A 26,559-nucleotide genomic window follows, 5' to 3' on the forward strand; every position below is an offset into this window, starting at 1 on the left:
GGGGTTCTGGATGCCCCGAGCGACTGAATTAGCCGGAAGTCATGTGGTCTATACGACACTTCCGGTTTTTGCGTTCCAAATCGCGGAAGCCTTACGCTAATATGCGTTCCACTGCGGGGAAACGTATCGTTTATAGCCTATTTAATATTATACGTTTCATGAGAGTTCTCCCCAGTTTGTCCGCTATTATAGCGACATTACTGGACTATATTTATATATGTTATTGCATTCTTTTTTGAGTTTCTAAGTCTAATTACATTAACCCGGAAGTGCTTTCTCCATACCCTATTTAAACCACTGCCTGTTCACTCACTCTCTACCTTGAAAAAGGCTGCTGTGACAGCCGAAACATGTTGGCAGAGAAGTGAGTTTTTATCTTTTATCTTTGTTTTTATTGCATTGGACTTTCTGTGTGTGGCTATTGGCCAATTGGCCACATATCAGGTGTACCTACAATAAATCTTTTATTGAGACCGGTCCTCCTTTCTTTTATACACCATATACCCCTGGGATGGGGTTGATAAAGATCTGAGAGACCCGGCTACGTCCAAAAGAAACCTTTATATGTGTATCCCACCTACCCACCTAGTGAGTACGGTAGGCATCTGCAATCTCTGGATATATTTTTGTATTGTGTGTGTGACCAAAGATACCTTTATACACGTCAAGCTCCTGTATATACAGTGAGTACGGTACGCCATCTTGGACACTGTTCCATTATCTTGGTACTCCAGCTATTTTCTATCTGCACGGGTGGACCCCTTTAAAGATACCTTTATACACCTTTACCACACCCCTACCCTGTGAGTCTGGGTACGAATTCCCCTACTAAGTGGTTTATTTAAACACCCCGTTTTTTTTTTGAAAAATCTAACACGTTTTTATTTATATATTCTTTGCCCTACATCACGAGCAACATACATTCCGAGGGACATACTTGTTCAGCGCCGTCGAGACCCTTCTTCGTTCCACAACAAAGTCATCTATATACCGACTGAACGATATTGAGTTGTGCACCATGGTAGGATTACTGTAAAACAGTTGGTCCTCCACGGCAAACATCACGATATTCACATAACACGGGGCTGCGCTCGATCCCATCGCGCAGCCATGTGTTTGCAAGAAAAATTTGTCATCGTACATAAAGAAATTGTTAGAGAGAATCAATATCAGTAATTTAATGATAACGGTAATTTGGGTATCAAGAAAAGCTTTTTTCTTTAATAGCAATCTTTTGACTGCCTCCAACCCAAACTCGTGGGGGATTGAAGTATACAAGCTAACAACATCAATTCCAATAAGCTAACAATCATAAGGAACCAAAGTGATTTGATTTAATTTGGTCAAAAATTGACCTGTATCACTCAAAAAACTAGGCTCTTGGACTATCCAAGGTTGGAGTAAAGTGTCCAAGAGAGTAGCTACCGGCTGGAACAAAGAGCCATGGGCGGCTATTATAAGGCACCCGGGAGGAGATTCTATACTTTTATGCATTTTTGGGTTAGTATAGTAAAGCGGGACAATGTGGTAATCTGGGATCAAAGCTGTTAACCAAGTATCCTCAATCAGTTCAGTGTTCACAGCTTCTTTAAGCAAATCTTTGAGTAATTTTTTACACTGAATGGTGGGATCCCGACTTAGAGGTTGGTACACTTCAATGTCCGATAATTGACGTTCAGCTTCTGATTTGTAATCTTGCAGATCCTGGAGCACAATGCCCACGCCTTTATCGACCGGTCATATTATAAGGCTTTTATTTTGTGATAGTGTTTTGAGAGCTTACCTTTCCGAAGGGAAAAGATTGTGGTGATGTTGTATGGGTAATTGATCCTTGAAAAAGTCTTGATGCTGGGGTTATTGGACAGGGGTCAAAGCTGGATGCAGGAACATACTGTTTGAGTTTATCAGGCAGTTTTCTTGCTGGAGCATTGTTATCTCCATCGATGGTATTTCCTTCTGGGGGTCTTGTGTGAAAGAATTCTTTTAGTTGCAATTTTCGGTTCAGGGCATGTTTTTCCACATTCCATTGTAATTGATCAAACCCATTAGACGGGACAAACAACAGTCCTTTACTTAAAAGCTTGTGCTCACTTGCTTGGTTATAACTTGTGCTTACTTCTGCTTGGGTGGTCTGCCCGCTCTGCCCCTGCCTCTTATTTTGCCCACCGCGCCTCGTGAACCTCCTCTTGGGCCTCCAGTTTTTGCCCGGATGGTAACCCCAGAGGTGCCTTCTGTCTCTCTCTCTATATATATATACACACATACATATGGTGAGGCTTGGCAATCCTCATAATTGAGCATCAGTGTCCTGGGTGCCTCCCACAATTAAATAAGATACAGGATGTAGGATGAGCCTTGTCTACCTCAGTTTTAAGGTACCTCAATAGGCTCATCCTTTGCGCCAAGTCTAGTTTACACTGTGGATACACAAAACTTGGTGGCTTTGCTATGCAGATTACATCTAGTGGCATTACATTGCATATGCCCCTAACCATCAGGGCTTTACAATGCATATCCACATGTCTCTGCAACTTTTAACATGATGGTTCTGTTACAAGGAAATATTGTTATATTTGTTTTGCACGCTACTTTATGTATGTACTATTTATAAACTTAAATTGTCTTCTATTTTTATTTTTATCTCTAGAACACATACCAGATTGTAAAGGATGCCATCATGCCATGCTTTTGTTTTTACACATTTAAGTATGTGGGCGGGATTTGTCAACCACTTGTGAAACTTTGTATCTCTGTGACACTGCTGTACTTCAGTGTTTACACTTCATGAGATGAAGATATTTTCCTCTACTTGTTCTCAGAACATTTTATTTCTCCATTACCAGGAATCACTGACATCTATTCCAAAACATGGAGAACGTGCTGGTTTACCATGGTAACATTAGCCGTGAAGCTGGAGAGAAACTCCTCTGTGAATCTGGAAAAGATGGAAGTTATCTTCTGCGTGACAGCGAGACAAAGCCTAACATGTATTGTCTATGTGTTCTGTAAGTACTTACTTACTTTTGCTCTTAATATACTGTAGCAGTATAAGCTATTTTTTGTTCAAGTTCAAAGATATGTTTGTCTTACATTACACATAAATATATAAAAGAAAGGGGTCATCAATAGGGTATGACAGCAGTACTATGTGTCATGCAGACGTTCCAAAGTCTGAACTGCAGTACTTGTGGTTTCTTTGTAGTCATAGGCTTTATATATATATATTTATATACTAGCTGACCTGGCCGGCGTTGCCCGGGAAAACCTTGGGGTTTCTTTATTTCCAAAATTGCTGAAAAATGTAATCTTACAGTATGCTGTGACAAAGAACTAAGATTGTAATTTGTTATAGATTCCACCATAATGTTAGAATGTGTTTGCATTGATACTCAACGCTCCTGAGTTGAAAACTTGTATGTGTTGATGAATTCCACATCCACTCCTGAGATTTAGCACCTACTGTATGACATATCCTCCAACATCTGAGGGTCAGAAATCGGGGTACTTATGTATTATCTGGACTCCCATGTTAAATGCACCCCATTTTTTCATACCCCTACTATCCAACTACGCATGGAGTTGATTTTATATAGTGTGGCGAGCGCAGCGAGCCACCGTGCCCGAAGCGTGGTGGGCGCAGCGAGCCCCGCGAGGGGACGCGGTCTCATAAGAAAAACGGGAGTCCAGATATTACATAAGTACAGAAATCGGTACAAAATCAGAAAGGGACATGTCCACACCTCAATTTCTATACTTTCAATGGTACAGTTTCTAGGGTGTGTAATTACAGGCGCTGAGTGCATGGGGTTCGGTGTGGGCGTTACTTACCGCGCCATAATTAATTAAAAATTCACTGCTCCCTGCCACTGCCACTCCCCTCACCGAACCTGCCTGCAGCAGTCTCTGAGGTCTGGGGATCTGTAAAGCACATGCACCGAGCATCTCTACCAAACAGTGGGGCAGCCCCTAAGTGTGGGAGCAGGTCCGCGGGCCAGGCCACATGATGTCATGACGCAACGCACACTATCCGCACCACTGTAATGCACCACTGGGAATGGGTGCAATGGGCCAAATTCTTCCTTACACCCGCCGGGCCAATCCACTGATTCAGCCATCACAATCATCAATGGATGCATTGATAAGGTTTGGAGTTTAAGAAGATGAAGAATAACACTGAGAAAAAGAATTGCCATGTTACAAAGTGTACAATTTACTCAATAAATCGTGAAAAAAATGTAAGTGTACATAGAAGTACAATCAAGAAATGAAAGTAGGATAAAAAAATAAGTTCTGATTCAAACTGATAATTGTTTGGATGGGGTGGGTTGTGAAACAAATCTATAGGTGAGGGTATGGATATTGTGGGCATAATTGGTGTTTGTTACACCTACAGGGGGCCCTCAATTGATGGGATTTTCACTACAGTGTCACAGTCACAGTGTCACCATAGGGGGATTCCCAATTGGGGTCCAGGTGGTCTTTTAGGGAGCCTTTACAATCCTGTAGGTCTCTTCTCCTTGAGCTTACAGTCTCCCTTAATGATAGTCATTCACTGAGGGAGACCGTAGGCTCCAGGAGAAGAGACCAACGGGATTGTAAAGGGGTCCCTAAAAGACCACCTGAACCCCAATTGGAAATCCCCCTATGGTGACACTGTAGTGAGAATTTCTCATCAACTGGGGACCCCCTGTAGGTGTACCAAACACCAATTATGCCCACAATATCCATCCCCCCTCCACCTATAGATTTGTTTCGCAACCCACCGCCATCCAAACAATTATCAGTTTGAATCAGAATTTATTTTTTAATCCTACTTTCATTTCTTGATTGTACTGTACTTCTATGTACACATATTTTTTTCACGATTTATTGAGTAAATTGTACACTATAACGTGACAAATCTTCATCTCAGTCTTATTCTTCAACTTCTTACACTCATAACATTCAAACAAATACATGCAGCGCTCATGCCCATCGACCAAACATTATCTATGAACCAAAAGAGTCTGGGAAACCCTTAAGGCAGAGCAGTGCCTGATATCCAACTGACTAACAGGGTGAGTGCAGTGTACCCACTTTGTATTGATCAATGGGTGCATAGGCCAGGACAAAGATTTCTCAGTGCAACTGGCCGGGGAGCGCAGTGACAGGCTGGAGGACTGGAGAGACGGATATGGGGAACAAAGTAGAAACGGTACATTAGGTACAGTTTTTATTTGCCGGTACAGACGGTTAAATAAACGGCAAATTATTTTGTATGTGTTCTGTGTGTTTGTGTGTGTTGTACTGTTTTTGTGTGTGTGTGTTGTAGTGTATGTGGTTGTGTGTGTTGTATTGTATGTATCTGTCCAATGCGTAAGTGTGTGAGGTGTGCTACGTATATACAGTATGTGTGTGTTGTGTCTTTGTGTATCTGTGCAATGTTTAAGTGTGTGTTTTGTGTGTGTCGTACTGTTTTTTGGGTGTGTGTGGTGAATGTGGGTGTGTGTTGTGCTGTTAGAGGTATGTTATGTGTGTGTGTTGTGTGTATCTGCCCTATGTGTAAGTGCGTAAGGTGTGCTATGTATAAATCTGTGTGTGTGTAGTGTGCTGTGTGTATCTGTGCAATGTTTAAGTGTGTGCTTTGTGTATTGTACTGTTTTTGGGTGTGTGTTGTAGTGAATGTGGGTGTGTGTTGTACTGTGAGTGTTGTGTTGTGTGTATCTGCCGAATGTGTAAGTTTGTGATGTGTGCTACGTATATATGTGTGTGTAGTGTGCTTTGCGTATCCTGGCAATGTTTAAGTGTGTGTGTTCTGTGTGTTTGTTGTACTGTTTTTGGGTGTGTGTTGTAGTGTGTATGGATTTGTATTGTACTGCATGTGGTGTGTTGTGTGTGTGTGTATCTGTCCAATGTGTAAGTGTGTGAGGTGCTCTACGTATAAATGTGTGTTGTGTGCTGTGTGCGCGTATGTGGTGTACTGTGTGTGTGTGCGTGTACAATGTGTATGTGTGTGTGTTGTGTGGTCTATGTATATCCTCAATTATTTCCTAATTGTTTAAAGCCTTCACCATAATGTTAGAATGTGTCATTCATACTCAATGACAGCAATGAAATCAGGTGTGGAGTTGTTCCTTTGCAAACGGTTTCCCAGATCATCGATCTTTTCCCCAGAACATCAATGAAGGTAAATTAAAACTTGGTGTTTTTTAAATTTCTAAGTGAAATTTCCCAAAAACGGCTTCGAGGTGCACACCACCGGGTCCAGAGGTATCTTGTTGCTGAATTTGGTGTCTCTGAGTGCCACGGTGTGTCCGCAATGCGACGGACACGCACACACGCACACAGATTCTTCAACTTATTATATAGATATATAGTGACAGTGATGATCAGACAAAAAGAGCGACCAGCAGTGTCTTATGATAATTTTAAGGACTAGGTATGAATATAAGAAATCAAAAGTACATTTATTTAAGATACAACAATCATAAAAAAAGATATAAAAGTTTTGCACTCATCAGAACAACAAGTGCATAAGAATATATTACTCCTTTCAGACATACTACCTGGGATTTTAAACCCGGTACAATCCTGAGTTTTTAAAAATCCTGCATTCATTGCAGGTGTGCAGGACCCAGGATTTTAGTAGACTAAAATCCCAGGTAGAGCCATTCAGACATACACTAGTCCCAGGATTATGCGCGTGCACGTGAAAAATCCTGGGATTTTTGCGTATGTCTGAAAGGGGCAATAATGACTTAAATACAGAGATAAAAAGTTAAAAAGCGATACTAAAAAGAGGGAGGGAGGGGGGTAAATGGAGAGATACAATTCCATTATAAAAGGAATAATTAAAGGAACTTTAACTCAAAGCAAGGTGATGTATTTAGATTATGATTTCACCGTCTTTGTGTTGAAGTACTGCATCTTAATTTACTTTTAGAATCAAAATAGTGAGTTACTATTTTTTCAAAAATACAACTTGAATAAACATAGATTTCATTTAGGGCCAGATGCACTAAGCTTCAAAAGTGATAAAATGGAGAGTGATAAACAACCAACCAATCAGCTCCTGCTTGACATTTTTCAAACACAGTCTGTGACATGGCAATTAGGAGCTTATTGGCTGGCTGTTTATCACTCTCAATTGTATCACTTTTGAAGCCTAGTGCATCTGGCCCTTAATGTAGTAAGTCAGCAAGGTATACGCTGACATTTTAAATGTTAAATTAACACTATTAATTAGCACGACACGGGTTGTGTATAGAGGGAAAGTGCACTCACTGCTAAAGAAACAACGTGTTGTGCCCTGAGCTTCCTCCCTGTTCTTTGATGGCAACTTGCAAGGAAACTGTGGGCTAAAATCTCACTGATAATGTGGTTTCTGTCACATACGACTGATATAAAACAAGACAAGCTTAATGTTAACACACCTACTTCATTTACAATTGTTTTTATGAGATATAATGCATATTGTAATGTAGTGTAGCAATTTTAAGATTACCAAGGTGTTCCATAGTAAGATACACAATACAAAGACACAGACCAGGGCACTCATTCTGGTTGGCTCGCAAAGCGTTAGTTTGCTGCTTTGCGAGCCTTGTAAAGCCGCCTACCATGTGGCCGAACGCCCACCCCTGCTATTTGCGCTGCGAATGGATAATCTATTGTCAGCCTTGCATGGGTGCCCATAATCATTCGATGATTGGCGATCATTGAATGATTTCTGAATCGCTCGCTAATCTAAGTCACTCCCTGGTGCCTTAGATTAGCGGCTCCCTGCTTCATGAACAGGTCGAGCAGCTGACATCCGGTAATATCAGTTGCCCACCCATGGAAGGCCAGTAGCCGCCCCCATTTGCATGGGGATGGCCAGTGTTTTCCTGGGCGCACCCAGCGTTTTCGTGGTCAGATCAGATTCAGTCCCCAAGTGTATTATTCAGGTCACAGAATGCAGTCAACTCTGATATGAGTTAGGGTACATTTACTAAAATGAGAGATGTCACCTATAGCAACCAATGTGATTGTGCTAGATACATGATAAGTAGAATCCGATTGCTTTGCTATAGCCCACGCCTCTTAATTCTAAAAACTCACACTTTAGTAAATGTACCCCTTATTAGCCAACACATTATATATTTTAATACTAAATATATGTTTTGACTATTTACTGACCTATTTTAGAGGCACTTGAACACCAAAAAAGTTTTGTTTTTATAAATAGAGTTCTACAGGTAGGTGAAAAAAAAAAACCCTGGCAATAACATCAAAGTTAAAGATTCAAAGATTAAAAATACATATAGCTTTATTATTCATTTTCTTCCATAACAATATTTAATTGAATAGACTTGTAACTCCGATCATTTAATGAAGCAACAATGTTGCCACAAATTTAAAATGTGGATTTAAGAGCCTGGTGTATTTATACTTGTGTGTTAAAAATAAAATACACTAGGCCCTTTGTGTTTTCTAGCAAGAAAAGAGATTTGAAACAACTGTAAAATAGTAGGCAGAATAAACATTAACAATATTTCTTTATTAATTCAAAATAAAATTGCAAATCACCCTTTTATCAAAAGATATATCCACTTTTTTAAAACTGCATTTTGAGTATGTTCCATTTTTTTCACTCACAACAATATATTTATAGTTCATTTGCAGTATGTTTAAATGGATCAGAAATGTGTATAAATGGACAGCAAAAGCATGCAGTGGTAGAATCACCAACTGTTCTATAGAAAACAATAGTACATTTCACTTGATAAACACAGGGCTGCAATTTAGCTCATTTATTTGATCAGTTTTGTTATTATGCATTTACAGAATTTTCTGAGATTCACTAAAACAGTTTATAATCAAAACCTGATTTTGCTCTAAATGTTGCTCGAATTCCAACCAATTTCAGATTCATTTTGAAGAATGCTTAAAATAGACAATCAGCAAGTTCCTTATTTCTGGGTCTTTTGTTGGCAGAGAGAACAATGCCTCTCAAAGTGGATGTGCGGAGCTTTGAAGTGGTCGCATAAAAAGCGCTCAACAATTGACAAAGCTATAGAGTTCAGATAAGATCTGTTCCGTTAGCAGAAATGACTTGAAAACAACCTGTCAGTTTATAAGCATTGACAACGTAGTACAAAACATTCTGTTCACTGCTAACCCTTTCACTACCAGAACTAAGCTAACAAAGATAATCCAAAGTACTGTATATGTTAATCCAAAGTGTAAAATACAAGCAAAAGGTTTTATGCAAGCTATGGCATAGGCATAGGGGATGATTGTAATTTTATCGGTCCCCGCGCATTTTGCGCATAGTCATTTATGCACATGTGCAGCCTCTGTGTGCAAGTGTGCAAGGGCGATAGCACACAACAGTGCGGGCGGGGGGCGGCAGGAACGAGCAGTGTTTCATGTTCGTTCCCATGAAAATGCTGGGCGTTTTCATGGTAATAGGCCGGTGACGCGGATGCAGGGGGGTGGGCAGCTGATGCCAGCGGATGTCAGCTGCCTGCCCGCTTCCCCACAGGGCGCCCGTAAATCTGAGACACCACAGAGGTGTTTCAGATATGCGAGAGAAACCATTTGATGGTTGCTGACCATCGAAAAATTCCCCCACGTATCCAAGGCTGTGAATGGATGTTTATGAAAAACATCCATTTGCAGCTGTATGGGGGATCACAGTGCGTGAGGGTGGAGACACGGTGGACTGGCGGTCGGGTGGTGGTGGACTCGCAAGGCTGCGAATTTAAACCAGTAAACCAGAATAACACCCATAGTCTCTGAAAAACAAAGTAGTTAAATAAAGATTTACAATTGCTGGAAAATGCATTCATTTAAAAGAAAAAAGTCTATTACAAAAAGCTCAGGCATTCTAAAAACATCACAATTCATTTTTTTAATTTGAGTATTGTTATTATACAGTGTAAACTTATGATGATATTATTATTAACAACAACAACAATATATGACTGGCAGTTATTTAATTGTAATGATCACTACACGTCTTTGATAATTATTTTGAAACAGTCAAACTCCAGTTGTGTGCAATGGACAATGTAGTTGTGAGTATCCATTTTGTACTCACTTTGGCCAGTATTCAATGCTCTCGATTCACCATTTTTTTTTGGAGAATCGGGCTGTTTTCACTCCTTGCAGTGAATTTTTTTCACTGAAAATATGATTCACCCTATTCAATGTTCACTGTTCGCCGAAAGCGAACAGTGAATTCCAGCCAGTTCTCCTGCCATCCTTGGCCGGGGCTAGCCAGACCCTCCCCGCAGGCAAGCGCCAGCAGACAGGGGCTACACTGAACTGGGATGCGTGTGCGTCTCACATGCACGCGCATCCCAGTCTCTTGGCGACGCTGCATGCCCCTGCCCATCTCCACTTCAGGGAGAAAAGCAGGGTTAGGAGGGCGCTCGGGGCGGCGAGGGGTACCTGCGGTGACAGCGGGGGAGGCGGCGAGGACTGGAGGCAGGCTCCGTTGCCAGGGGGTGCACGAGCATCTGTAGCCCCTGCCATCCTTGGGACAGGGGCTACACTGAACTGGGACGCATGTGCATCTCACACGCACGAGCATCCCAGTCTCTCGGCGGGGCGCTGCGTGTCCCTGCCCATTTCCGCTTCAGGGAGACGGGCAGGGTTAGTGGAGCGCTCCGGCGGCGAGGGGTACCTGCGGCGATGGCGGGAGAGGCGGCGAGGACCGGAGGCATGCTCCATTGCCAGGGGGCGTGTGAGCCTGGCGGGATTGGTGGGATGTTGTGTTGGGGCCAAGCCCCATCTGTGTGTGTGTGTGTGTATATATATATATATATATATATATATATATATATATATAGGAGATTTGCGGTGAGGCACTCGTGGCAATTATAATCCAGAACAAAGCTAGCCAACAGAAGATAGCAGCAACGTTTCAATTTATTACTTCAAATTTTCGTCAGGTTACACAGAAGCAAAGATAAAAACATACCTTTATAGCACACTACACCAGAGGAGTGAGGCTGAGACGCCGGGGGTTTGGGATGACGCCCACAGGATGCCATATGATGACGTCACCTGTTCAGCCAGTGAACAGTGACTGGAGAGTAGAGTTACCATAGAAACGGTAAACAAAGATAACTCCTGCACTGAGGGGAAAACATCATAAATTACAAAAGAGTGTGGGAAGGGGGAGCTGGAAAAATATATATAGATGCAGGCAGCGCTATCTGCATACAATCTCAGGCTGACTTTCAACAAAAATGCAGGCAGCGCTGTCTGCACGCGATCTCAGACTCACTCCACAAAGGGATGTAAGAAATGTAACAACCGCAAAAATAGATGAGAATAAATGTAACAATATCATAGCAACTCAAAACAGACAATAAAACATTATAGCGGTATATACAAAAAAGGACAGTACTAATAAAAAGAAAAACAGACGATATAATGTTAGCAGCATCAAGTAAGAAAACATATTAGCAGCATCAAGTAAGAAAACATATAAGGACATAGCAGCATTAACGAAAGACAGCAAACGAAATTTGCTCATTAAGGCCTTTCGGCGCAATGGTGTTAAGGCGGTGTATCCACCGCGCTTCGCAGCGCAACAATTGGGTCCCACGGTCCCCACCACGGATATTGGGAGGCACCCAATCAATCATCCTATATCTGAGACTATGTAAAGGATGTTTATGCTCGACAAAATGTCTCGCCACAGGCACCAGAAGTCAGTGCCTGGCGAATGGTACTCCTGTGCATGGTCATTCGCTCCTTGAATTTCCTGATGGTTTTGCCTATATAAGACAAACTACAAGGACAAATCAACTGGTAAATAATAAAGGAAGAATTACAAGTTAAATAATGCCGGATTTTAAAAGCCTGTCCAGTGTGGGGGTGATTAAAGGTATCACCTGTCAAGAGAAATTGGCAAGTAGTGCATGCACATTTAAAACAGCCTTTCTTTTTATTGGCACCCAGCCATGTCGTGATTTGCGGTGCAGGGTCAAAGGAGACATTGGTTTTAACCAAAATGTCCTTTAAACTCCGACCCTTAGAATAACAGGGCATAATGCGATGCTCACCAAACGGTAGAGTCGTATCACTTTTAATCAGGGGCCAATTGCTTTTGACCATGGTGGTCGTATCAGTGGAAACAACATTATACCGGTTGACCCAGGGCATAATTTTAGACATTGTTTTGTCTTTTGGTCTAGGTTGTAATAAAGATTCACGGTTAAGTTGTAGAACTCTATTTTTACATGCCAGCAAGTCTTGGCGATTAAAGCCACGTGCCAAAAATTTATCGATGAGGGCATCGAGCTGGAGATTGCAGTTGGCTTGATCGCTATTAATGCGATAATAGCGCAACATTTGAGAATATGGCAGTGACATAACAAGACTGCGGGGGTGACAACTTGTTGGAGATAGCATGGTGTTGCGATCGGTTGTCTTGGTGTACACACTGGTGGTAATTTTACCTGAAACAAGGGTCACCTTAACGTCAAGGAAATGGACCTCCACATTTGAGGTCTCAAAGGTAAACTTAATTGCATTATTGGTAGTATTGTGTTTGGATATTAAATTATGCAATAAAGCAATATCGCCTTGCCAGATGGCAAACAGGTCATCTATATACCTTTTGAATACAATAAAATGATCTGCAACCAAGGAATCAGACAAAAAAATATCAAACTCTGCAGAAAACATAAAAATGTTGGCATATGACGGAGCTACGGAGCTGCCCATAGCACAGCCCCATAGCTGTAAATAAAAAATATTGTTGTAAATTAAGAAGTTGTTATGCAAAATTAAATCCATAAGTTCAACCAAAAAAATCAATTTTCACAGAGTCAAAATCACTGTGAGAAATAAGAAAACGTCTCAAGGCAGTAAGACCCATGGAGTGTGGAATGACAGTGTACAAATTTACCACATCAATGGTGGCCAAATGGCAATCGTCGGGCAAATTGGGGAGTTGGTGTAGAATCTGTAAAAAAGTGGTGGTATCCAAAAGAAAAGTCGGTTGTGTCTTGATAAGTGGCTGCAAAATATCGTCCAGATAAGTAGCTGAAGGTTGTAACAAGGACCCGCATGCCGACACAATCGGGCGTCCTTGGGGAGGGGATAACCCCTTGTGGATTTTAGGGAGTGTGTACAGGCACGGGGTAATAGGAAAATCCGGTATTAAGATGGCTTGTATATCCTTGGAAATAATCTTAGCATCAATGCCCATCTGAAGAATGTTAGACAGTTTCTGTCGACATTGTAGAGTAGGATTAACTGTCAACTGACGATAAGTGTCGACATCAGCCAGTTGCCTCATTATTTCTGTATGATAATCGGACAGATCCTGGAGGACCACAGCCCCACCCTTGTCCGCCTGTCGAATAATGAGGTTTTTGTTATTACTTAGATTTTGTAATGCCAGCCGTTCAGATGGCATGAGATTAGGATGGACATTAGAGGAGCGTTCTATTATATCCGGTAAACCTACATCCAGCATTCTTGAAAAAGATTTAATGCTGGCGTTGTTGGAGTAAGGTTCAAATGATGACGCTGGTGCAAACTTTTTTAATGTCGGTGGCAAAGGTGGTTTAGCTGGTTTATTGGAGCTGGGTTGAGAAGAGAAAAATTCTTGTAGTTTAATTTTTCTGACCAGTTCATGCTTCTCAATTTGCCACTGAAGATCACTAAAAGGGACAGAGGGTACAAAAGAGAGTCCATGATTAAGGAGTTTAATCTCACTTGTAGATAATTCATGGGACGAGAGATTGAAAATTATGTTCTCGGATTTGTTGGTGGGCGACCCGGACGTCCGCCTCCTCTTCCACTGCTGCCCCCTTCGGGTATGGCGCCTCTTGCGTCTGGGTTGGGGCCACCTCGACCCTTCTGGGGATGCCTCCCTAAAGGGCCGGCTTTGGCACCTTTAGTTTTTCGCTGATCAACCTCACTGTTGGAGCTAGTATTTTCAGCTGATGTCTCGGAATCGAATTGATCGATATTCCTCTGCGGGCGTCGTTTATTGCGACGAAAGAAAGGTTTTTTGGAGGAATCTTCGCCAGAGTTGACTGCCAACCACCTATAGACAGTATGTCTGTCATAGTCCATTTGAACTTTAACCAACTTTTCTTTTTTGAAAAGAATAAGCTCCCTTTTATAAGATGCCAATTGGCTTTTCAGCCTCTCCAACCAATCAGTTTCCTTTTCAGCTACCAATGTAGCTAGATGGATAGTTTCAAAATTAGAAATTTTTTCTTTAATTGCTGCTAACTCCTCGAAGGAGTTAAAGAAATTAAAGAAAAAATGTCCATCCTAATCTCATGCCATCTGAACGGCTGGCATTACAAAATCTAAGTAATAACAAAAACCTCATTATTCGACAGGCGGACAAGGGTGGGGCTGTGGTCCTCCAGGATCTGTCCGATTATCATACAGAAATAATGAGGCAACTGGCTGATGTCGACACTTATCGTCAGTTGACAGTTAATCCTACTCTACAATGTCGACAGAAACTGTCTAACATTCTTCAGATGGGCGTTGATGCTAAGATTATTTCCAAGGATATACAAGCCATCTTAATACCGGATTTTCCTATTACCCCGTGCCTGTACACACTCCCTAAAATCCACAAGGGCTTATCCCATCCCCCGGGATGCCCGATTGTGTCGGCATGCGGGTCCATGTTACAACCTTCAGCTACTTATCTGGACGATATTTTGCAGCCACTTATCAAGACACAACCGACTTTTCTTTTGGATACCACCAGGGCCGGCGCTACCCACTCAGCAGCTCCTGCAAAGCAGGGAGGCGCCATGCTGAAAAGGCGCTTTCTCCCTCCCTGCTCTGCTAAACCTGCCTCAGCCCTCACTGTCACCGCCTCCTGCATGCCGCCCACAGCACCTGTCTGACAGCGGGTGGCAGTATGGAGAGGCTGAGCAGCTGCCTGCACCGCGCACACACTGTCCTCCTCCTGCGACCTGCCCCCTCTTCCTCACAGACACTTGCGCTGAGGCATGTAGCTCTGTCTGTGAATGCCTGGTTGTCATGTCCGGATCCGCCCCTACCCATTGCTCCCTGCGCCTGTCAGCTGTCATCAAATGATGAACAGGCAGCAGTGCCGCCTCCCCTTCCTTCCCGCTTCTCAGTGTGCTGTGCCAGTGCCACTGCCAGTCCTCAAAACTCCACCCCCTCTATCTCCTCCAAACTTCTTCCATCTCCTCCTTCTCTCCCCTCCTTTCCCCCTCAGTCACGAGGGGTGTAATGGTGTCCTCAGCTTCCTGCCTAGGCAGATAGAAGAGGAGGGACTGCACAAGAGTTAAACAGCAAAAGAACAGTCTTTTATTATACATGTTTATAACAAATTTTTTAATAATTGTAGATGTTTTTATATTAATTTAGACACTTATTAAATAATGGGCTGGGTTATGTGCCTAAAGGTGGCCATTCACGCTGCAATGATTTTGGATTGCATCACACAGATTGCATGCATGCCGTGCAATGCAATCTAGCCCATAACGCATTAGATTCTCGCAGCTTATATGGGCACCTTTAGTGCCTGCAACATTTTGAGACACAGCACTGAGATGGTGTATGCATACATGTACATGCACCCGAGATCCTCCATAGGATCACATGTTGCATACACTCCCACAATCGGGCTGCAGCTTGTTGCAATGGCAATGTGAAAGGGCGCAAAATGTATGGTTTGCAGGAGGGCGCCGGACACCCTAGCACCGGCCCTGGATACCACCACTTTTTTACAGATTCTCCACCAACTCCCCAATTTGCCCGACGATTGCCATTTGGCCACCATTGATGTGGTAAATTTGTACACTGTCATTCCACACTCCATGGGTCTTACTGCCTTGAGACGTTTTCTTATTTCTCACAGTGATTTTGACTCTGTGAAAATTGATTTTTTGGTTGAACTTATGGATTTAATTTTGCATAACAACTTCTTCATTTACAACAATATTTTTTATTTACAGCTACGGGGCTGTGCTATGGGCAGCTCCGTAGCTCCTTCATATGCCAACATTTTTATGTTTTCTGCAGAGTTTGATATTTTTTTGTCTGATTCCTTGGTTGCAGATCATTTTATTGTATTCAAAAGGTATATAGATGACCTGTTTGCCATCTGGCAAGGCGACATTGCTTTATTGCATAATTTAATATCCAAACACAATACTACCAATAATGCAATTAAGTTTACCTTTGAGACCTCAAATGTGGAGGTCCATTTCCTTGACGTTAAGGTGACCCTTGTTTCAGGTAAAACTACCACCAGTGTGTACACCAAGACAACCGATCGCAACACCATGCTATCTCCAACAAGTTGTCACCCCCGCAGTCTTGTTATGTCACTGCCATATTCTCAAATGTTGCGCTATTATCGCATTAATAGCGATCAAGCCAACTGCAATCTCCAGCTCGATGCCCTCATCGATAAATTTTTGGCACGTGGCTTTAATCGCCAAGACTTGCTGGCATGTAAAAATAGAGTTCTACAACTTAACCGTGAATCTTTATTACAACCTAGACCCAAAGACAAAACAATGTCTAAAATTATGCCCTGGGTCAACCGGTATAATGTTGTTTCCACTGATACGACCACCATGGTCAAAAGCAATTGGCCCCTGATTAAAAGTGATACGACTCTACCGTTTGGTGAGCATCGCATTATGCCCTGTTATTCTAAGGGTCGGAGTTTAAAGGACATTTTGGTTAAAACCAATGTCTCCTTTGACCCTGCACCGCAAATCACAACATGGCTGGGTGCCAATAAAAAGAAAGGCTGTTTTAAATGTGCATGCACTACTTGCCAATTTCTCTTGACAGGTGATACCTTTAATCACCCCCACACTGGACAGGCTTTTAAAATCCGGCATTATTTAACTTGTAATTCTTCCTTTATTATTTACCAGTTGATTTGTCCTTGTAGTTTGTCTTATATAGGCAAAACCATCAGGAAATTCAAGGAGCGAATGACCATGCACAGGAGTACCATTCGCCAGGCACTGACTTCTGGTGCCTGTGGCGAGACATTTTGTCGAGCATAAACATCCTTTACATAGTCTCAGATATAGGATGATTGATTGGGTGCCTCCCAATATCCGTGGTGGGGACCGTGGGACCCAATTGTTGCGCTGCGAAGCGCGGTGGATACACCGCCTTAACACCATTGCGCCGAAAGGCCTTAATGAGCAAATTTCGTTTGCTGTCTTTCGTTAATGCTGCTATGTCCTTATATGTTTTCTTACTTGATGCTGCTAATATGTTTTCTTACTTGATGCTGCTAACATTATATTGTCTGTTTTTCTTTTTATTAGTACTGTCCTTTTTTGTATATACCGCTATAATGTTTTATTGTCTGTTTTGAGTTGCTATGATATTGTTACATTTATTCTCATCTATTTTTGTGGTTGTTACATTTCTTACATCCCTTTGTGGAGTGAGTCTGAGATCGCGTGCAGACAGCGCTGCCTGCATTTTTGTTGAAAGTCAGCCTGAGATTGTATGCAGATAGCGCTGCCTGCATCTATATATATTTTTCCAGCTCCCCCTTCCCACACTCTTTTGTAATTTATGGTGTTTTCCCCTCAGTGCAGGAGTTGTCTTTGTTTACCGTTTCTATGGTAACTCTACTCTCCAGTCACTGTTCACTGGCTGAACAGGTGACGTCATCATATGGCATCCTGTGGGCGTCGTCCCAAACCCCCGGCGTCTCAGCCTCACTCCTCTGGTGTAGTGTGCTATAAAGGTATGTTTTTATCTTTGCTTCTGTGTAACCTGACGAAAATTTGAAGTAATAAATTGAAACGTTGCTGCTATCTCCTGTTGGCTAGCTTTGTTCTGGATTATAATTGCCACGAGTGCCTCACCGCAAATCTCCTACCAATCCTCTGTGTAGGCACCGGCGCTGCTGTTTTTGCTGTTACAAGGAGTGCCAAACCCCTGTCCTCTCTCTATATATATATATATATATATATATATATATATAAATAACTTTGTCAGGTGCCCGGCACACCACTAAATGTGTGTTTCTTGTCAGGTACCTTCATCCACAGCACTACAGATGATAGAATGATGCGGCACTCCAGACCAGTTAAAAATTTGAATAAGTTTAATTAAGCTTCAGCAATGTTTTAATACGTTTGTATTTTCATCAGGCTCAAATTCACAAGTGACATATACCACATATAAATAGCAATCTGGTGTTCATTACGTTTAGGGAACGTCACCAAGATCTGCCCCCTGGTGCAACAGCATGCAGATGGGATCAGTGACATGTTGGAGGCCGGCCAGACCTACTCACGAATCATGCCCACCAAGCCATATCCATGACGTAATTACACAAACCAGCCATATACAAAAAAATGTGCTGGTAATAATCAGAAAATAAGTGACACTCACAAAAAAATAAACAACAGACAAACAATAAAATTTACAACATATATTCTAACAGCTATATAATACATCCTGGAATAGTATATATACATGGAATTATATATAATGTTTTCAATTATGCAATACAACAGAATGCTAAAGTAACATTTGAAGTCACATTTAGGAGAAACCTGACTACAATAACACATTTATACCTGAATATTCATTAAGACCTCGAGGGGATACAGTATTTAGTATAGCGATCCAGCGGGCTTCACATTTCAGTAGTAATAACCCTCTATTCCCTCTGCGGGGTGATGGGGGAATGTGGTCAATCATCCTGTATCGCAAGGATGCAAGGCTGTGTTTGGCCTCCAAAAAATGTTGAGATACTGGTTGGTAGCTAGAACCCTTAGATAATGCATTCCGAATAGATGACGTGTGAGCTGTCATTCACTCCTTAAAGGAGCGTTTCATTTTTCCTATGTAGGAAAGTCCACATGGGCAAGGGATTTGGTAAACTGTAAACATAGTATTACAGGTAAGTAAATAATGAATCTGAATAGACCTACCTGTATGGGGGTGATTAAAAGAAGATCCTGGTATAAGGTAATTACAGGTGGTACATGTACATCTTACACAACCTACCCTCGTGCTACCTTTTTTAGCTCTAATAGGAGATGCATCTGATTTTACAAGAATGTCTCTAAAATTCTTAGACCTTTTAAAGCAGGCATGTCCAACGTTGGCCCTCCAGATGTTTTGAAACTACACATCCCAGCATGCTTTGCAATTTTTTTTAGCATTTTCTAATAGCAAAACTGTGTCAAAGCATGCTGGGATGTGTAGTTTCAAAACATCTGGAGGGCCAACATTGGACATGCCTGTTTTAAAGCTAGGGAGCAGAGAAGTATGAGTTAAACCTACATTAGGATCTAAGTACTTTAAACAAAAAGAATGTCTGTTGGCGCTGTGGGTGAGAGTTATGGGTGTTATCTGTATCCTAGCAGCCTTTTATGGTAGAGGGATGCTGCCCTCTATTTGGACAAATACTAGAGAAAATTACCACTAGGCGCTCGGGATATAGAAAATGAATCAATAAAATATGAAAATATATAAAACTTTATTACTTAAAAAATCACATGAAATATATACTTAAGGATAAAAATAAAAAATAAACATAGAAATAGAGCAAATGGAGCAAACTTTAATGCACTGTGAAACATAACATCAAAGGTACACATGTAATTATTTTCTATCAAGTTTCTGTCTGATGTTGGTATTGTATTTAGGCAATTGGTCAGTTTCAGACCCTTAGTTTAGTGTAAACCCAGAGGTCCACTTTGTGGTTTTCCTGTCCTCTCTATATTTTGATCTACACCTATAATTTTAAGTCCCAAAAGAGTCTCTTGTACGTGGGTGTGTGGCACAAAGCTAGGAGTTAGCTATTCATTAATGGCTCACTTACGTGTGCAGATTCCTGCCTCCCTTGTGTTGTGGGTGGCTTAGGGTCCAAGGCTTGTTGGATTGCCGCTTGTGTAGAGAAGCCGGCTGGCACACTTGAGTGAGCAATGTCCACAGATGCTCCGTGACTTGAGCAGCGTTTCCCCACTGAGCCGCCGGAATAAATAACTGGGTGAAGCTGTTTTGGCGTCATAAAGACACCCAGTGCGCGGCGAAATGTGTCTTTTAAGGAACCAGAATACTAATATAAGGGACCTAATCTAAAAGCTGAGGGTCCCTTCTTTCCATGGGTACAAGAATTTAAAAAATCGGCCCTAGGGAACCGGAGATAACTGACTTCAAAGCAGTGGTCCCCATCCAAGCCTGTTAATTACTCTCCCAGTCAGATATTTCAGTTTCTGTCTGACGTAGAGTTTTTCTGAGGGTATATTCCAAAAGCTGTGACTCTCCTCCTTTGAGGGACACTAGTAGTTTGTCTCTACTGTTCCCAGAACCAGAGATATCAGCCTTCCAGCAGCTGGTTACTGCTACAGCTCCACACACCTGGTATGTATTTTTATATACTGGTTGGCAGATTGCTCTGCCTCCTGAACTCTGATCCCCATGTCCCCAATTTGGTAGGTGGGATTCTCTAGTTTTTAATTCCATTAAAATCTAAGAAATCTATTTCCGGGAACTGGAGATATCTGCAGTCAAGCAAGCTGTCCTCCCACCAGAAAATTATGAATAATAAGCCCACTCCACTATACACCCCTCCTCTGCATATTAAACATCCTTTACTACCCTGGAAGTTATGTATCAGGGCCACTTCATTCAGCCCAATGCCCCCTTCTCCCACCTCATCTCCCACCATCTGTGCAGTAAAGGGGTAATTAGTGGAAATTACTGATCCAGGCACTACATGCTGAGCGGTTGATATAATACCCCTTACCACCCGCGGGACATCAAAGCTTCCGCTCATAGCACCCCCCTCCCCTACCACTGGAGGATAGGTAGGTGCCCCAATACAGTGCTATGCCCAGGGGTCTACTCTGCTCTTATGTATATATATATTTACAGTATATAATTATTATTATTATTTATATACATTTGGTCTATCTATAATACTTTAACTGACCGGCTTATACTGGGTCACCTAAGTGACCATCTCCATGTTTTGCTCGCCCCTCTCTGGAAACCCCCTTCTGAAAATCCTGCGTTTGCCCCTGTTGCCCTCATGCTAACTACGCTAAGGTTGTACCCTCATGACGTCTGCAGCAGCCAAATGTCTGATCACATAAGCTCTGTTCACACCGATGAACCACTTAGTTTTTTCAAGCCTCCATCTTACGCGGCGAGGTCTCAAGTCAGGACACTTCACGGCAGTCAGGCACGGTGATCAGCAGGTGTACAGCTTCAGTATGTCTCACAGTGTTAGGCCACACCCAACACGTTTCATCCAATAAAGGACTGGTGCCCCTACGCATACGCTGGAAGCTGAATAAATCAATCTGAATAAAATTATATACTTTTTTGATTTCCACAAGCCAAAGCATTGTCAAATCTTATACTGTATAAATATATGCAATACTGTAATAAAATTAAATAAAATAATACTTTCCTCAATTGACAAACTTCTATATGCATTTGTTATCCAAATTAATGTTGACAATAACATGCTGGAAATGTGGTAATACATGTGTTTACCAACATTCGCACCTTTTCTACAGGCACAAAGATGTGATTTACACCTACAGAGTGTCACAAACAACAACTGGGTCCTGGTCAGCTGAGGTAAGAAGTCTATTTACTACAGCCATATTGCCAGGGAAAAATGTAAGAATGAGCTTGATTTTTTAAATTTTACTTTTATGTCAAGATGACAGGTCCACTTTAAATATTGATACCTCTTTCACTAAGAAGCCCTTTTTTCAAACTGTAATATAGTTCTCTCAATCACGTATTTACATTCAAAGATTTGAGTCTTCCTGTTCAAACTGTTCAATTGTAGAAAAACCAGTAAATAAATACAACTGCACAGAATGTAGAACAGAATATATTTACCTTTAAATATCCAACTTGGTGGAGGGGGGGGGGGGTACAATTACCCATGATAACTTGGCAAAGCAAAATCCCTTTTTCAGGGTTGTGCTTTGACTGAACCTGTGTTTTTTTCTCACAAAAAAAAAATTGTTTATTTGTTTGGGAGATCTAATCGAATACCCCTTAAAAAATATCAGTGAAACATTGGGAAAAATCCAGATAAACTCCCATTGTTCACTCCCGATGTTTCATCACACCTAATTGGAAACCCCCCTTGGAATATAAAATGGTAATAAAAACAAAACAAATAGCATAATATAAAAATAGAAAATTATTTAATTTAATTTTTATTGTTTAATTAGATTTTGGTTATTTTTTTAGGCTGCACCTGGAGTCCCAAAAAGAATGTTTAGAAAGGTTCACAATCTAATCTCTGCTTACAAAAAACCAGATCAAGGGATTGCAACCCATCTACAGCATCCAGTGGAGAGGAAAGTACCTAAGGCAAAAGGTGATGTACTGTATTACAGTAAGAGGTGTTGTATCTTGTACAATGCTACTTTCAATCTATAATCACAGTTAAGTGATAAATTTGGAAAAAAAACTGTAATCTTCAATCTGTCATAAATTCTAAGTGCACTGAATAAAGCTACATGGAATACCCTAGCACTTTCCAATCAGATTATGAAGGGAAAAAATAGTCTATTGTTTACAATGCTGGTGACCAAAAACATAAAAGAAAAGTCTATGTGTTGTTGTCCACTCAAATACAGGTCCTTCCCTCATAGATAATTCTTAAATTGATATTTGATAAATGCTTTTCCCTCTAGTGTCTCTGTTTCTTTTTCACAGTGGTTCTCTTGGGCTACACAATTATATCAAGGTCATGTAAAACAGAAGTAGGGGAGAAACAAAATTCAAAATACTGTAGTGTAATTCTGTTCATAGTATAAAATACAAGGTGATCAATTAAATAAATATTGGTGATCTACTGTATCATAAATAAAATAATGACATACCAATAAAAATGATTGTGGAAAGCTACACCTATACTCGCATTTTTGTTGTAATTGTTGACACTTCCTGGGATCAGGAATTTGCAGCAGTTGGCTTGTAAGGTGAAGGTGTTCTGGTATATCCCAGTCCTGGTGGTAACCCTCTTAGTAAGCACCAATGTGTTCCAAATCACTAGGAATCTTTTTCAAGTCGTGATCTATATGGTGATGGATATCTGACTAAAATACCCTATGGAGGGTACCAATTGTATAGGCGTCATACATAAAACCATGGATTTAATTATCTGTAACAGTAAAAATTGTGTACAGTGGTAGAATACCTTGCGCTCACCTTATGTACAGGTGTGGTATGTGTGGGAAAAAATAACGGAGTAGAGTCAGTTTGTAGTTTGAAAGTAAAAGTGCAATTTATTATGCTAACAAAATAAATAAAGATGCAAAAAAATGTTGAATAATTTTTTTTAAAGAAAAACTTATTTAAAATATGAGTTGAGTGTAAGTCCTGGTATTGTACTCAGGAATAGGCCAGCGAGGTATCACTCTGTGTGGCCTTAGTGCGGGGCTTAAGGGTATCCTTTATGGGGACCCCTTTAAACCATAGGTCCCTAACCTGGGACCTACAGTATGTCCACTCACAGGTGACCGCAGCGGTCTCTGTGTGGGCTGGAAGGGGGAGCTGATGGTTGCACAATGTGCAGTACTGTCCGGTGTGGTTGCTAGGGGCAAGTTCAGCAAGCGGGACGCCACTTGTTGCATTATACTTCTTTAACACTTTGTGAGTGCCGCACAAAGCCTGAAAGTGTGTGAAGCCAACACACAACAGGATTTCATACCACCATAAATCCGCCATCCAGTATCACCGCATTAACTTTCATACCCCCGGTTGCCCCTAGCAACCACACCAGACAGTACTGCACATTGTGCAACCATCAGCTCCCCCTTCCAGCCCACACAGAGACCGCTGTGGTCACCTGTGAGTGGACATAGGTCCCAGGTTAGGGACCTATGGTTTAAAGGGGTCCCCATAAAGGATACCCTTAAGCCCCGCACTAAGGCCACACAGAGTGATACCTTGCTGGCCTATTCCTGATTACAATACCAGGACTTAGGTATTCAGGACTTATCTTTATTTATTTTGTTAGCATAATAAATTGCACTTTTACTTTCAAACTACAAACTGACTCAACTCCGTTATTTTTTCCCACACATACCACACCTGTACATATGTTGAGCACAAGGTATTCTACCACTGTACACAAGCCTTTAAATACTGGGCGAATTGGACACACCCCAATACCTGGCAGCTCCCTCTCTAAACATATTCTGACGAACTTGAGCACTTCTGTCATCCCCTTCACATTAGTAAAAATTGTATCTAATTAATTGAGGGCTACTGCCACCTACATTATGTGGGTAGAATCTCTAGATTCTAGAAAGATGGGCAGAACATTTGAGAAATATTAAAAAAGTTTAGAAAAACATTCTTTATGGGTCAACTTTACAGGGTCACATCACAGTTCCTGTACTGTTATAAGGGAATTATACATGTATGTATAAAAAATATATAAAGTCATTGGAGAAACACAGATCTTAAAAACAACCTGGCTTGGATGGAGATGAAATATCTATATATTTCATCTCCATTCAATATATATAAGCCCACCTGGGCTTCTCAAATCTCAATTTCTGGAAGATTTCTCTGCCTGGCTCCCCAACTTCTTATCCTCTGACATCGCCATCATCATCCTGTGTGACTCCAATATTGCTATTGACAGTCCACAATCTCTGCAGGCTTCCAAACTCCTCTCTCTAACCTTCTCTCTTAGCCTTTCCCAGTGGTCTGACTCCTCTACTCATGAGGAAGACCACTGCCTTGACCTTCTTTTCACCAGGCTGTGCTCAGTCCCTGATTTTACTAACACTCCCTTCCCTCTCTCTGATCACAATCTCATTACCCTCTTGCTCTCCTCCATTACTCCTAGCTCACTGACACAGAAATCATGCATGCCTACTCTAACCCGTAGAAATACTAATGCTATTAATTTTACACAACTTTCCACCTCTCTGCAACAACAGCTCTCTCTAATTCCTACTTTTACCTCTCCCGACTGTTTCCCACCTGTACCAAAATCTTGAAACAGCCCTTGATGAAGTGGCTCCAGCTACACCATTACACCCACCGCAGGCTTAGATGCCAGCTGTGGCACACCAAAATGACAAGACAACTATGAACTCAGTCACGTAAAGTAGAACGCCGATGGAGTAAATCTAGTAATCTGAATGATTTCCTCACACATAAGTCTATCTACCACTCCTACTACAATGCTTTGAACACTGCTAAACAAACATACTACCAATCTCTCATCTCTTTGCATGCCACCAGCCCTAAGCGACTTTTTAACACATTTAAGTCTCTTCTGTGCCCTCCCTCTCCTCCCCCTCCGGCTACCATCAGTGCACAAGAACTTGCCTCCTACTTCAAGGAAAAGATTGATAACATCCAAGATGAAATGGTATGCTCTTCCACAACCTCTAACCCTCTTTTTTCCCCACCTGAACCCTCTGGCACTTTCTCTTCATTTGAGCTCACAAATGAAATGAATGTTTCCACACTCTTCTTATCCTCCTACTCTACTACCTCTCCTCTTGATCCTATACCAGCACAAGTCATTAAAAGTCTGTCTCCTGTTCTTATCCCAACCTTAACTAAAATCTGCAATCTCTCTATTGCTGCTGGTACTTTTCCTTCTTTGCTCAAACATGCAGTGATTACTCCCATTCTAAAAACACACAATGTTGACCATAACTCACTCTCTAACTATCGTCCTATCTCTCAGATCACATGCCTCTGGAGAGACTTGTCTACTCTCGCCTCACACACTTTCTTAACTCTCACACCCTATTAGACCTGCTTCAGTCAGGCTTTCACTCCCAACACTCCCCTGAGACAGCACTGACTAAAGTGGTGAATGATCTGGTAACTGCCAAGTCTAAAGGCCATTATTCACTACTTATTCTTCTTGATCTTTCTGCTGCATTTGACAATGTTGATCATACTATTCTCATACAAACACTGCACTCCCTAGGTCTTAATGACACATCCCTTTCCTGGTTCTCATCTTACCTATCTAATTTCTCTTTCAGTGTTCTCTTCTCTGACTCTACCTCCTCTTCACTACCTCTGTTAATTGGAGTGCCGCAAGGCTCAGTCTTAGGTCCTCTGCATTTCTCAATCTATACCTCATCTCTTGGCAAACTCATCAGCTCTTTCGGATTTCAGTATCATTTATATGCAAATGATACTCAAATCTATCTCTCAACCCCAGAGTTATCACCAGTGGTTTTGGGCCGAGTCTCTGAATGCCTCTCTGCCATCTTATCTTGGATGTCTTCTCACCACCTCAAACTCAATATTTCCAAAACAGAATTACTTATTTTCCCACCAGCCAAGAACAGTTACCATTCTGATATCTCCTTCACTGTTGACAACTCGACAATCTACCCTACCCCACAAGCTTGTTGCCTAGGGGTCATCCTTGACTGAACGGTCCTTTGTTACCCACATTCAGTCTGTCACCAAATCATGTTACATGCATTTAAAAAACATATCCAAAATACGACCTTATCTCACACAAGACACTACTAAATCTGTTATCCATGCACTCGTTATATCCCGCATTGACTACTGCAATAGTCTCCTAACTGGTCTTCCCAA

At 41.5% G+C, this 26,559-nt stretch overlaps 1 protein-coding gene across 1 annotated transcript in view; it reads left to right on the plus strand.

Moving 5' to 3' along the window:
• Positions 1–2,773: 2,773 nt before the first annotated feature.
• The window catches only part of SH2D1A (SH2 domain containing 1A), a 29,571-nt gene continuing 5,785 nt past the window's right edge, over positions 2,774–26,559 (plus strand). The window contains exons 1-3 of the mRNA XM_083160579.1: positions 2,774–3,005; positions 21,516–21,579; positions 22,210–22,339. Of these exons, the coding sequence (XP_083016705.1) occupies positions 2,869–3,005; positions 21,516–21,579; positions 22,210–22,339 (331 nt within the window). The 5' untranslated portion in view covers positions 2,774–2,868. The remainder of the gene's footprint in view (positions 3,006–21,515; positions 21,580–22,209; positions 22,340–26,559) is intronic.

This window comes from Crinia signifera, chromosome 9 (assembly GCF_055691185.1).
Source record: "Crinia signifera chromosome 9, ASM5569118v1, whole genome shotgun sequence".
NCBI classification, from domain to species: domain Eukaryota; kingdom Metazoa; phylum Chordata; class Amphibia; order Anura; family Myobatrachidae; genus Crinia; species Crinia signifera.